Genomic DNA, 13,404 nt, shown 5'->3' on the forward strand with positions numbered 1-13,404 from the left:
TCCTGGCTCCGTGTCAGCCCTCCGTCCTTTCCTGCCGGCGCGGCCCCGGCAGGGAACTGGGCGTGAGATTAAACCCCAAACCTGCAATCGAACACTTCGTGGAAAAATATCTGTGTAAGAAGGGATTTGCGTTCCTCCGCCTCAGCTTATCAGCACGGGGCTAAAGCTCGGGTCACACCGGGTGTACCCCGGGCGCTGCTGGCAGACCCCGGGGAAATCCTTTCACCGCACCCCAGGCTGCTCACCCTGGCCGGGGCAGGACACGGGAAAAGCCCTTCCCGAGGGCCCCGGTGCAGCGTGGCACCCAGCAGGACGTGCCCATGGGATCCAGCCCTGCAGATTCCAGCCCCGCCGGCGCGTGGGACTCATGGCTGCGGGAACAAAGGGCGGCTTTCACGGCGCTCACCCCGCACGGGGACCGCCATGGCGGATTCCTGGGATGCTTTTACGGGCTGCAACCAATGCACAGGGTGAGTGGGGCTCCCACTATCTCCTCCCCCTGAAAGAGCTTCATTCACACCCAGGCTGGAAGGAGGTGAAAGCAAAGGCCACGCACGTGTTTCAGTGCCGGGGGGCCCTACTGCATGGGGGGCTTGGATCTCTCCCCAAAAGCCCCCCAGGCCGGCAGCCCAGGGGCGAGGGCATGCAGGCTGGCCGGGGGTGAGGGCACGCAGCTGAGCTGTGGTCGGGCTGCTCTGCAACGGCCATAAATCAACCGAGATGCGCAAGCAAGGGAGGGAACAAAGGACATGGAGAGGTGCCACGGCATCTGGCAGGGGAGGGCCGCGGCAGCCGCGCCAGAGGATGGCATCGGAGGAAAGCCTCTGGCCAAGCCTGCGAGGGTCCCAGCCCCACGTCCTGCAAGGGGACGAGAGCTGGCCCCGCTCTCCGCTGCCTCCCCCTCCAGCCCAGCCCTTGAGAGAGGCCCGTGAGCCAGCGCTGCCATGCCGGGCAGCAAGGGGGCACGTGGGGACGGGGGACGTGGCGGAGTGTGCCACCTGCCTCACCCACAGCCCCGCAGTGCTCCCAGGAAGCCTCCGCGGCACGCTGCGCTGGCCCACCATCGATTTTTCCACCAGGCCACAGCAAGCTTTGGTGCACTTGCTCCAAGTCCCCAGCACTAGGGCAGAAAGACGTGGACTGCGAGGCCACTGCTGCAGCCTGCTTCCACAGGCAGGAGGAAACAAGCTGCACCAGGGCTGGATAAAACTGTTCCTCAAGCTTAACCCAGGGCCAAACCCTGCGGAGAAGCAGAGCAAAGCCTGGGGTTGCCCCTCTGGGGTTGCCCCTCCAGGGTTGCCCCTGCTCAGGCTGCTGGCAGGGGAAGGGACAGGGACTGGAGCGGGGTCTGGCAGGGCTGCTCCCTTCTTACCCTCCTGTGCTGGGTGCTGAGACCACCGGTGCTCGGTGCAGAAGCGTGGTGCCTGCCGTCACCCACAGAAGGGCTGGTGGAGGCACTGACCTGATGATAAGCAGTTATTTGTCTCATTGGTAATGAGTTATTACTCAGCCTCAGCTAGACACTGCCTTGAGGGAGGAAACATCTGATCATCTTTTAATAAACACAGTTGGCTCCTGCGAGGCTCCTGCAGCTCCTGTATCTATAAAGCACTCCAAGACGCATGGCTTATGCGCAGACAGCGCTGCTGTGAGTCACAGTCTGGGAAAGGGTGTCAGAATCGTTGCTCAATAAATAGAACAAAGCAGGGAAACCTCGGGTGGGCAGGGATGGCACAGCCCTGCTTCCTTCACCGTGTGGCACTGGCCTCCGAAGGATTTACCCATCGAAGACTGAAAGCGAGATAAAAATGATTTCCACGTTGTCGCTCTTCATCTCAAATCTCCCACAAATGCCCCGTGAGAAGGAACACGTCTGGTGGGTGCTGGGTTTACCAGCCACAAGCTCTGCTTCCACGTGCTTGGGGAAGACTAACGCTGCCATGGCAGTGCCGCAGGCTGGCTTTGCTGGGCGGGAGAGCGCTGACCTGGGTGTTCCCAAGGGAGCAGGCTGTGACACCCGGTCCCCGTGCAGGATGCCCAGGGTGGGGAGGACATCACTGTGTCTCTTCCCAGAGTCCCAGGTGGCCACAGAGAGGGGAAAGAACATTGTGCCAGGGAGGTGGGAGCGGGGCTGGCTCTCCCTGCTAACAGTGACGCACCTTCTCCTGCAGCTTTACACCACACTCCCTCCACAGAGGAATAAGCCCTAGATAATGTCTCGTAGTCACACACACGGAGCACAGCTACCACAAACCAGCCTGCCTGCTCCTCAGTGCCACAAAGCTCTGCTTTTGTAAGGCCACATCTGGAAGAAATACTTGACATGAGGAATTGAGTAACTTGGCTTGTACAAGAGAAAACAATGTGACACTCTCCCCAGCCACGAACCGCACCGTTACCCGTGGTGAATGCACACACACAGCTGCAGGCGCTGCCCTGCACCCAGACCCCCACCCACGAGCAGCAGCTCCCACCTCAACTCCCCTGCAATCAGTTTCTGAATGCTTGTAAGGCAGGACAGTAACGTATATCGAGTTTGCGTTTAAATAGCATTTTTGCCCAGACACATCTGGAAGCAGTTTCTTTCTCCAGATGTTTCCCACCACGTACATACTTTCCACTCAGAGCCCCGGATCCAGATGGTTCCAAATAGCTTCATGCTCCCGTTGAAACTGAGCAGCCATCCTGGGAACGCCCTTGGCCTCTCCAGCACGGAAGCAGTTAAGGCTGCGAGGCGCCACGCAGGACACCTGCGCCTGGTGGAAACCGGAGACAAAGCGGAGCCCAGCCATGGAAAAAGTCCGAGCCAAAAGCTGTGTCAGACAGCTGCTGGGGAGCAGGGGGGAAGGCAGCAGGGACGGGAAGCTCCGTGTTAAAACCTCACCCTGCTCTCGGCCGCGTAGAGGGAAGCGCTGCGTAACTTCAGGCAGTTTGTCTCTTCCAGAGCCCCAGCACTATGCAGAAGGTGGTGCAGGGGGAAGGCTGAGGACATAAGTACTGGTGTCCATTGCAGGGGGCAGGGGAGGTGAGCAGGGCTTGGCTTCGCTGCCTCATTGCTAAAGGTGTGAGCTGGAGCTACTCTTCCTTAGCCTGAAGAGCTCCTGCTGCAGTGACACATCCAAGGAAGCACCAAACCCGCTTTCTACGTGTGTGTGTTATCTCCAGGGCACACACACCATCCCTCCACCCCTGGCAGGGCCTCCATGTCCTGCCAGCAACCGACTTACACCAGCACCACAGCCCCTGGGTACGTGGCTGGAAGGGATGCTTTCCCACAGACCAAACTCAGGCTGGAAAAGTGTCTCAGCTCAGGTTTGGGTTAGGAGCCTCCTGAGCTGCAGGTGCCATGCAGGAGCCAGTTTCTCTGCCACTTGTTCTTGCTGGCTGGGACTCCTGAGGGAGGAGCATCCCTCCCCGCTCCCCTCAAAGTAGAAACCACCTCTGCTTTTCAGCACTGCCAGGTGGAGGTTATAGCACATTGCCCGTGTGTAACAGCCACCCTGGTTTGGGTTCAGCTCATTTTATAGCTGCTTAGCATGAGTCATGTTTGTCTGCAGCTCAGCTCCCCCTCCTTTCTCGTGCTGGTGTTACTGTCCCACAGCACAGCTGTTACACTGCTGCAGGGGGTAAGCGCCCACAGCCTTTCCAAAGTATCAGGGACGCCACAACCCCAAATTTAGGTTGCACCAGGAGCAAGAAAGCAAGCTGAGGCGGGTTGATTAAGGGCAAGCCCACAGCCCCTGCAGTGCGAGAGGTATTAAAACACACATCAGCTTCAGGCAGCTGGCAGGAGTTTCAGATCTCACCTTTCTACTGAGCACGGGGAGGAAGCCTGAAGGGGAAACCTACTTCCCTGCAAAGCAGGGAGACACCTTTGAGTGTGTCCAGGAGCCAGGAGCCCAGCTGCTGTACCACCCCTACTCTGTCTGAAGGCATTACGAGGTTGGCCCCAGTGCCTCCATATCGAGGTTACTTGGCACAGAGGAATCCCATCAGGGCTGCAGCAGGGCACACTGCCCTCGATCCCTCCTTCTGGTGCAGTGTTTGAGCCAGGCTGGAGGTGAGCACCAGCACAGATGGGCCACACATGCTCCTCAGGTCAAGCTTCTCCCTCTGCAGACCTTCCTCCTTTGGGCCATCAGCATCTTCCAGGGTGGGGAACACACTGCTCACCCTCTCTGGACAAGCGCTTGGGACAGCTGGGAATGAAAAAGAAACTAGAGGCTGTTTAAATGTCAATTCACCTTTAATGTTTGAAAAAAATAAATGGTATTTGAGCCATTGCAGTTATGAAGGGAACAGATCTTGCTCCACGAGAGACCGTGAACAGGTTCACATTAGACTCATGCTTGGAAAGAAAACCAAACCCCAAACATTCTCCTTTCAGATCCAGAGTGGAGTTCTGAACAGACAAGACCACAAGAGTGCCCCAGAGAGTCCAAGGCACATTACCCCAGTGCAGACATTTCCATCAACATGAAGTTATGACAGCTACATTCTTTCTAGTTACAACATTGTTCTATCAATATTACAAAATTAGGCATACTTTGGATTTTGCACAGAGACAAGAAGGACTTTTACTTCAGGAAGTAGTCAACCTGGGTCACCAAGTCATTTCACAATGAATAGTTCCCTTCACTCTGCCCGTTCCCCCCAGCAGTGACTTATCACCAACACCAAATTCATCTCAAGACACAAGCTAGGCTCACCAGCCCGGTGATACTGCCTGTGCATTAGTTAGCAAACCAATAAATAGACCTTATGACAAGCACCAGATATTTACTTGCCATCACACAGCATTTCTGCACACCCAGATAAGAAGAACTTCCTGCAGCATAATCCCAGTCAGTACATACGAAGACAACATCACTGCTGAACCTATTGGAGACCAAGACACTTGTCTGCCTTTGAAGCAGATGTCACATGAGTTTCCTTCACATAAACATCACATGTAAATTTAACTTCTTGGTACTGTGCTTTAAGAACAAAAGCAGATATCAGAACATGGAGGACAATCCTCCAGAAATAGCTTATCAGCTACAAAAAATAATAATAAAAAAAAAAAAAGGAGACAGTGGCCACTTACAAGTCTTCCACACGACTAGCTTGCTTTAAGGAGAGCATCAAGTTAAGGCAGTGTTGAGACAACTGGCTAAGAACGTGCCAAATAGAGCTGCTGTCAGTAGTCACCAATTTGATATCCTACTCCATTTCAGGGAAGGGCCACCCGGCTTTAGATCTCAGTATCAAGGTCTAAAGACTTCAGCCACAGGATGCTGCTTTCTGCAGCAAGCAGCAGCTCAGGGGGATGTTTGTGGAAATCTTCTAGACCAGGCTGAGTTGCTTACAAGTCTAGGTCAGTGTTTCAGCAGAGCCAAAAATAGTGATGGGCACTGAAAGAGAACACCGAGGGTGCCAGCTGCAAGTCTGTTTGTCACAGTCCGAGGTGGAGTTTGACTTGTGTGTGAAAGCCACGTAACCAAGAGCCACCCCACCAGCTTTCAGGGAAGGTCTAAGCACCTGCCCCGAGGTTACTGGGAGAGCCAGCTCTCTACAGTCTGCAGGGTGGGTACAGAGGCTCACACTGGCTTTGCTCCTCGTTACAAGATTAACAGTCTAATAAAACTCAGGAAGGAAGTCAGGGTCTTTTGGCCTGCCCAAAGAAGTTTTCCCAGCCTCAAAGAAGGAGTTACCACTGAGGGAGCTGTTGTGGAATAGTTTTATTTCTTCCCACGTAAAGGCCATTGTTTTAAGCATTTACAGGTTTCCTAGTGCAATACAACCAAAAAAAAGCAGTAACAAAAAAATGCCGCCTTCTTCCCAGGCAACTAAACAGAAGTAGATTTTTACTGCAACATATACACATTAAATATAGTATACAGTCCATGCAGCGGCATAGCCATGTTAAAGGGAGTTGTGGCTTCAGCCATCAGTGCATCACAGTCCAAATTTCACTTGCTCCTACTTCCTATCCAGACTTGAAGAGAAGAATTGCAACCTGACCCAAGTAAAAATAGATGAAGTGCTTTGTCTCGTGTGTTACATAGCTGCCAAAGTTTCTGCCAACAATGCAGTGCCAAGTTGGGTTGTATTTCTTGTCAAATTCCTGAAGAAAGAGAAGAGAGGCATTAAGGCCAAGAAAGCCCACATGAAAATAGTTCTAAGCACAAGTTCTTAGCTGGTTCTGTTCACACGCTATCGCCTCTCCTCCCACCTGCAGCATCGTTGGATTCCCCACTGCAAGACACTATTCTATCGAGCAAGGCAGTGACTGGCACAACCAGACCTCTGCACTGGATTGTTTGAAGGATCCAACACAAGCGAATCATCTCCCCAGACTTGGAGCACCCATCAGCGCTGGGCAGAGAGAGCAGACGCACGAGCTCCCCTTGCTACAGCGCTGTTCAAGCCCTGCGTGTAGGCTAGCTCAGGGGAATATTTCTCCTCTACCATTCCAAGCCCACTCACAAAAAATAAAAAAAAAGATTTTGGCATGTCTGCTCCAGCAAGGCATTTGAGCTTAAAGGTCACCTAAAAAAGAGGAAGGAGAAGTCTAGCTTCTGCTGTTTGGGACTCTTCACATAAAGGGGAGAAAATCTGCATTGAAAATGAGCAAGCAAATTCACAGGCCAGACAGCACATGGAGCCCTAAGAGGTCAGCAGCCCAAACGCTGGCTTGATCCTCAGTATCCTACTCAGCAGGTAAGACAGGGTTAAAGACCATTTTCCTCCCTCTAATTAATACACAACTCCCAAGAACACCCTCCCCTCCCCTGAGACAGGGCCAGAAGAACAGACTCAACAGTCAAGATTAAAGCAAGTGTTAGTCCTCAGACAGCAGCAAGACAGTTTGAGCTCTTTGCAGGTAACCTTTGAAGTAAGGAAAAGGCTTTCTTGCCAGGGCATGAAGGTGCATCAAATTGCTTCCCTCCTCCCACCACACTTTCGGGAAATAAAGGCCAACTTCCTTCTGGATGCCTCCTGTTGCACTCACTCACTTTTCAGGCTGCATTGCCCCAAGCACTTTGAGAGAAGTCTTGCCTCCCATCAAAGTGATCTGAGAAGTTAGAAGACACCCTTGAATCCTTTATACTCAAGCTTAGATCACAAGCAAGGCCCAAAAGCTAGCCCAGGTTCCTCCTTCAAAAGCACTTTGCCTGACCACTGGGAGCAGTGGCTACAGAGGGGACTGACAGCAGCCCATGGCCCAAACATGAGACTTAAGTTAATGGGCTCCTGCAAATGGGGAAACACCTCTTCACAAGCCAGGGCAGCTGCTTGCACTGCTTTTACAGCAGCACCTTTCACAACCCTGCCAGCCAGCACAAGGCCCCATCCTCCTCCACACCACCCAGCCCAGAGCCAGGAACACAGCAGACAGAACCACACATGCACAGCTGCCCCCTTAGAGGGAAACAGAGCAATCCCACCCTGCACTGGTACTTCAAGTTAAGCAGCAGCTGTGGAGCAAGTCCTAAACAGAGCCTGCAGCCAGCCCTTACTAGGCCTGCAAATCCAGAGGGACAGCACTCATAGCTTGCCAGAGCAACAGACCAGGCCCTGCTCTGCCACAGCTCTCCTCCAACCTTGCAGAAGTCCATCCATCCTCTTGGAAATGGCAGCAAACAAGCAAAGAAAAAAAGCACCTTCTCCCTCCAAACACACAAGTGTGAAGCCTCAGGCAGGCACTCAGGCTCATGACAGGCACACATAATTATGAGCTTCAGGAAGTCTCAGCCAGAGCAGCCCCCCTCACCCCTCAGTTACCTTCTTTATATACGCTGCGATGTCCTTTTCGATGTTGTACTTCTCCATGGCCTGCGTAGCACAGTCTACAGCATCCTGCTGCATGTCCTCGGACATGTCCGCATTCTTGATCACAGCCTTTCTGTCAGACATCGTGAACCTAAGGCAGAACATAGATTCCTTTGATCCCTTCCCCAGAAAGAAGCTTCCTGTGCATCAGAGGCTGTCCCTTCTGTGGCAGGCTGTGTGACAGCCAACACCACAAACCCCCTGTTATGGCCAGGGTGAGTTCATCAGGGCAGCCTACAGTAGTGCCCTGCTAAGGTGCCCCGTATAGCCGAGCCCTGTAGCACTGGCACTGTCTGGAGGTTAGATCAGAGATAGTCCAACATCACCACCTGCATTGAGCACATGCAGGCAAAGCTTATGTGTGGGAGGAGACGGGATCTGCAGAGAGCCACAGCCCTCCTGTACATCACGAGGCTACAGCCAAGTTTGCCTTCCAGGTGCACCAGTGGTTTGGAGCATCATCCGTTCAGAGCCTTGCGAGCAAGGGACCCCAGACTGCCCGTCTGCTGCACGGAGGGCTCCGCAAGCACGTTAACAGCAGCAGAGCTTTTATTCCACCCCACGCCAGGAGTTAGTTACTGCTGCTGGTTTAGCCTGGAAGGATTGTTTTTCCACGTTCAGCCTATCGTCATCCCCTCACCTCAGCGCTTCTTTGCCACTGAAACCCAGACTTGGGCTGTTCCCATGGGACAAAGAGAGTCTGATGAGCCAGAAACAGGTTAACACCATGCTGCAGCCTAGGAACAGGGGCAGGGGAGAGCAAGCCCCACCACAGAGCTAGCACAGCAGCCTCCTTTCCCCCCACAGCCTGTGAACCACACCACAGACACTAGAAACCAGAACACTAGTGCTGCCCATCACCTTTAAGAAAGTGGTATCCTGGAGCTGAGCGTGCAGCCCCCTTCACCCTAAGTTAGTCCAGGTGCTTCGTACCAGCCACCGAAGCCATTTACACCTAGATCTGCCATGGCCTTTCCAGGGAGATGTTCAGCACTGGGAAGTTTCCAGTGCAGTTCATATCCTAGAACACAGGGATGTGGCAATTCCAGCCCTGCAGCCTTTCTTCAAGCAAAGGCCGTGACACATGCCCTGGGGAAGGAGCCCCGTGCAGTCCTGCTGCTGGTTGGCACACTCCAACACCCCTCCAGGCACCAGACCCCTCGCTCCCAAGCCACATGTGATACCTGGTCAGGGGCCACATGTTATCTGGGGGACCAGTCAAGCAAAGGTCTGCACTGAGAAGGACCACAGCTGCTCACCTTGGCAGCAGCTCTCAGCAGAGCATATTAAAACTTTGTGGGAATAAGCTTCTTAATGCCAAGGAGTGGCCCCATCTAAGCCTGCAGAGCACCATTAAGTTTCCTAAATCCTTTCACAGTGCTGTAAGTCTTGAGTGATACTACCAAGCGTGTTTTGAAATAGTGAAACTACACATTTTTAGCTCTACTGGGGAGTGAAGAAAATCTGCTGCAATGATCGCTTCCTGGAACAGTCCCAGCAAGCTGAAGGAGTAGCTTTGTTACAGCAATTAAAGGAGCCTGCTACCCAGAGAGAAAGAGAATCCAGTTACATAATTGCAGCCCGATGATTACAATACTTCAATTCTTCACTCTGCCTGTAGTTGAAGACTTCTATTGCAACCTTAATTTATACGTTTTAGATACAACATTTAACAGAGCACTGCTATTAACACACGCTGACAGCATCAGGAGGGATGACAGGAACTGAGCTCAAACACCAGCAGGGAGCATGCGCCCCACCGCAGCTCTGGGAAAGCCACTTGTGCTGTGGTTTAAGCCAGGGGGTGTTAGCCTGTGGCCAGAAATCCTGGCAGGACAAGACACGCCTCATAACAGCCCAACCAACTCCCTGCTGATTTGGATTCACTATCCAGGAATCTGGCAATCCCTTGGGAAAGTCTTCTGGGGGTCCAGCCCACAGGAAAAGGGAAGGAGCTGAAATTCACTTGTGGGTCACTCTTCCAGGAACACCTCTTTAGGGAAAGGGGGCAAGCTCTCGTGTGCACCAGTCCTTCACACACCTCTGCTGCACGCTGAGTTCAGAGGGCATCTGCCATTACATAACCAGGCACAGAGTGACCTGCAAAAAGCATCTTCCTTCCTCATTGTTTAGGCAAGGAGCATCTCAGTGCAGGCCCATGCTGCCAAGGGCCAACAGCGCCATAGAGAAAAAAAAAATGATTATCCTACAGTAGAGCTGCAAGCGCTAGCCAGCCTGCCTTCCCCAGCACCGCACTGCTCCAGGGCACGGCATCCTTCACAGGCCAACCAGGACAGGTGCTGACAGCCGGCCATGCTGCTGGAGGGAGGGTCCCCTGCACCCGCCGGGGGACAGGGAGCAGCTCCGAGTGCCCCCCACCCACCCAAACACCACAGAGCAGGGCCCCAAGCTCAGCTCGTTCCCCCACAGGGTTACAGGAACCCTCCCCACAAGGGAGCCCAGCGGCACCACGTACACATCTTACTCCTAGACCACAACATCACAGCTGGCCCTCAGGGTCTTGCCACCCAAGTCTGGCCCTCTCTGAGGAAAACCATAATGCCCAGCACACAGCCCAGTGCAGGATGGGGGCCTGGGAAAGGGCAACAGTACAGCTCTGACAGCCACCCCTTCCCCGGGCAGGATGGGGTCCTGAGGGAGGCAGACCACAACCCTAGCTGCCACTCCAAGGTAGGATGAGGCCTTGGGAGTATGATTAGGCCCAAGGCAGCACCCAAAACTTCCCTCCCCGGGCTGAGGTCTTGGAAGGAGTATGAGGCCCAAGCCCAGCACCCAACCACTCCCCCAGCAGGGCAGGATGGGGCTTGGGGAGGGGGATGATGCTCAAGCTCAGCACCCACTCCCTCCCTCATCACAACAAGATGCAGCTTTGGGATAGGGATAAGACACAAACGCCTACACCCACTCTTTCCCTCCCCGGGCAGGATGGGGCCTTAAGAGTGGGACGAGGCCCAAGCCCAGCACCCTCCACTTCCCCACTAGGACACTATGAAGCCTGATGGTGGGGGCGAGGCCCAAGCCCAGCACCCACCGCTCCCCCACCACGGCAGGACAAGGCCCTGGGAAGGGGGTGCCGCACAGCCCCTTCCCCATCAAGGCAGAAGGGGGCCCGGGGAGACGCTCCCACAACCGGGCGCATGTGCAGGCCGGAGCCCTGCGTGACCTTCACGGGGGGAGCCCCGGGGGCACCCGAGGCAGCGGTGACCTTGCCCGGAGCGGAGCCGGCAACAGGCCACCGGGGCGGGGCCGGCCCCAGCGCCGCCGGGAGCTGCCCAGGGGCCGGAGCCACCCGCCCGCCGACCAGGGCCGCGACCCCCTCCCGCGGAGACTGCCCCGCCGCCACCTCGCACACGGAGAGACCGGTGCCAGGCGAGGCGCGGGGGCCCCCGCCGCCCCGGCGGAGGGCGTCGCTCACCTTCACAGTGACAGGGCCACCCCGGGAGGGCGAGGCACAGCACCGAGGAGGAGGTGGCAGGAGGCCCGGTCGCGCTCACCTCAGCCCGCTCCGCTCCCTGCGCCGCGCCGAGCGCTCTGCGCCTCCCGGCCGCGCCGCGCTCAAATACCGCCCCGCCCGCTGCGGCGCGCTGCCCCTCGCTCCCCCATTGGCTGCGCCGCTCGGCACGCCGCGTTCCCATTGGCTACGCCGCGGCGCGGCCCGCCGCCCCGGCCCGTCCGCCCGCGCTGTTCTGCCTACATCCTGTTTCATCCCACAATGCCGCGGGGCGAGCGCGGGGCGGGGCGGCGCGGGGCGGTGCCTGGCGGGGGCGGGGGGTTCCCCGGTGCCGTGAGGGGCCGCGGCCGGGGGGGCCGGTCCCCTGGGGGGGTCCCCAACGCCTTGGGGACCCTGATCCCCCGGGGGTGGCTCTGAACCCCCGAGAGGGACCCACTGTCCTGGGGAGACCTGATCCCCTCGGGGGTAACGGATCCCTCGAGGGGCCCTTGCTGCTGTGGCGCCGCTGACCCCCACGGGCCCGGCTCTGCCCTCACACCAGGCGTGACAGGGTGTGTGGCTGGTGCCAGGCCGGCCCCCTGCCTCCCCCAAGCTCAGCGGGTTCCTGGCGCCCCGTGAGACTTCTCTGTGCCCCCAGAGCTGCTTGCAGGCCAGGGACCGCCATGTGCAAGGTGTTCTCGGAAAGCCGGCTCGACCTAGGAGCAATAAACCAGCTCTGTCAGCGGTGACGAGTTGGAGCTTTGCACCTCGATGGCATCTTCCACCTGACATCTTCAACACATGACGGGCATTGATCGCTTGAGCCGTGCGATACCCTCCCAAGCTGGCTGGTGTGGCTGCAGCTTCTCATATTTACAGCTGAGGAAAGTAAGGGAGAAGCAGGAGAGAGTGACCTGTGAAAGGTCCCTGAGGCCATCAGTGGCCCCATTAGGAACAGATCCAGGTCTCCTGGAACTCGATGTAACCTCCTCCACTGTCCCCCAGATGTCCAGGTTTTCAGGCCACTGCAGGCAGGTGCCCCCCAGGACTCAGCATCTCTCCTTGACCTGCAAAGCCAGACAGATTTCCCTCTTCTGAACACATCAAGAGGAGTCCCTCCTTTCTTGGGGTTTTCCTGCTTTTATACTGGCAGCAAAGCTTGGGGAACGCCCAGCAAAAGGGGGAGCATCTTTCACCAAGCCACTAGTCCCTGTCCTGCAGCAGACGCTGCTTTTCCCCGGGGGTGTCTCGGCAAGTCCTGCCCGGTCCCTTTCCTGCCAGGTCCAGCCTTGCTTCGTGTGGGAAAGCTGATAAAATCCCAGTCCCGGGTCCTGCGCCGCTGAGAGCTGGCCCTGCACCGCACCACTGCTGGGGGGTGACCCGCAGCCGTCCGAGCAGCTTCATCGTACATTCACCGTGAGAACGTGTGATGTTTCATGTGCATGTGAAAGCCAAAGTAAGGACAAAGGGGAGAATATAAACTCTCTGTTCACCCTGAAGGCCAGGGAAAGGCCTGATGCAGCACTGTGATACCCTGGTTTGCATTACTGCTCTCCCTGGAGTAAAGCTGTGGTAAATCTCAGCTTTAGTAACTCAGCAGGTATCGGTGCCGTCAGAGTGGGTTGAAGGGCTGGTCGGGTGCTGCGGTGCCTTGACAGGGACCCCAGAAGCCCCCCCGCCAGCAGCCCTGCAGTGGGGTCCCCATGGCTGGCGAGGGGCTGGCAGATAAACCCCATGCGGCCTGTTGTGTGCAAACCTCAGGGTGGGAAACAGCAGAGGAGACTCACGCTTGTAAACTGTCTGCTGGCCACACGCCTGCCGGTGAGGTCTCCAGGATCCTGGCACGCAGGTGTGACACCGGCGCTTCAGCCACTTGGCTTTCCCACGCAGGGCTCCTGCCCTCCGTAAACGTGCTCCAGGCATCCACCTGCCCCCTGGGCTGCCCCTACCCCTCTGCCAGGCTGGCTGCCAGCCAGCTCCCAGTTTGGTTGCCCCATTTCACTGGAGCGGAGGTGCCAAAAAGCCCTTTGCAGAAGCCACCTGAAGAAAAGCCCAGCAAAACAAAAACGTTCCCATTCCCGTGCCGTCCCTGTCGCCACGCCGCGGTGCCCTCACAGCGCTGCCCGGTGTGAATAGTG

The 13,404-nt window shown here is 56.2% G+C and overlaps 1 protein-coding gene across 2 annotated transcripts; it reads right to left on the reverse strand.

Moving 5' to 3' along the window:
- Positions 1–4,227: 4,227 nt before the first annotated feature.
- On the reverse strand, positions 4,228–11,453 carry DYNLL2 (dynein light chain LC8-type 2). Of its 2 annotated transcripts, XM_068415521.1 has the most exons (3): positions 11,252–11,453; positions 7,768–7,906; positions 4,228–6,106 (listed from the first exon to the last, which is right to left on the reverse strand). In XM_068415521.1, the coding sequence occupies exons 2-3, from the start codon at positions 7,897–7,899 to the stop codon at positions 5,969–5,971; spliced, it is 270 nt and encodes an 89-aa protein (XP_068271622.1). In that variant the 5' UTR covers positions 7,900–7,906; positions 11,252–11,453; the 3' UTR covers positions 4,228–5,968. The 2 variants fall into 2 exon arrangements, with proteins under 2 accessions (XP_068271622.1, XP_068271621.1); XM_068415520.1 differs by lacking the exon at positions 11,252–11,453 and having other exon boundaries at positions 7,768–7,920.
- Between the last annotated feature and the right edge of the window lie 1,951 nt (positions 11,454–13,404).

This window comes from Nyctibius grandis, chromosome 18, assembly GCF_013368605.1.
Source record: "Nyctibius grandis isolate bNycGra1 chromosome 18, bNycGra1.pri, whole genome shotgun sequence".
NCBI classification, from domain to species: Eukaryota; Metazoa; Chordata; class Aves; order Nyctibiiformes; family Nyctibiidae; genus Nyctibius; species Nyctibius grandis.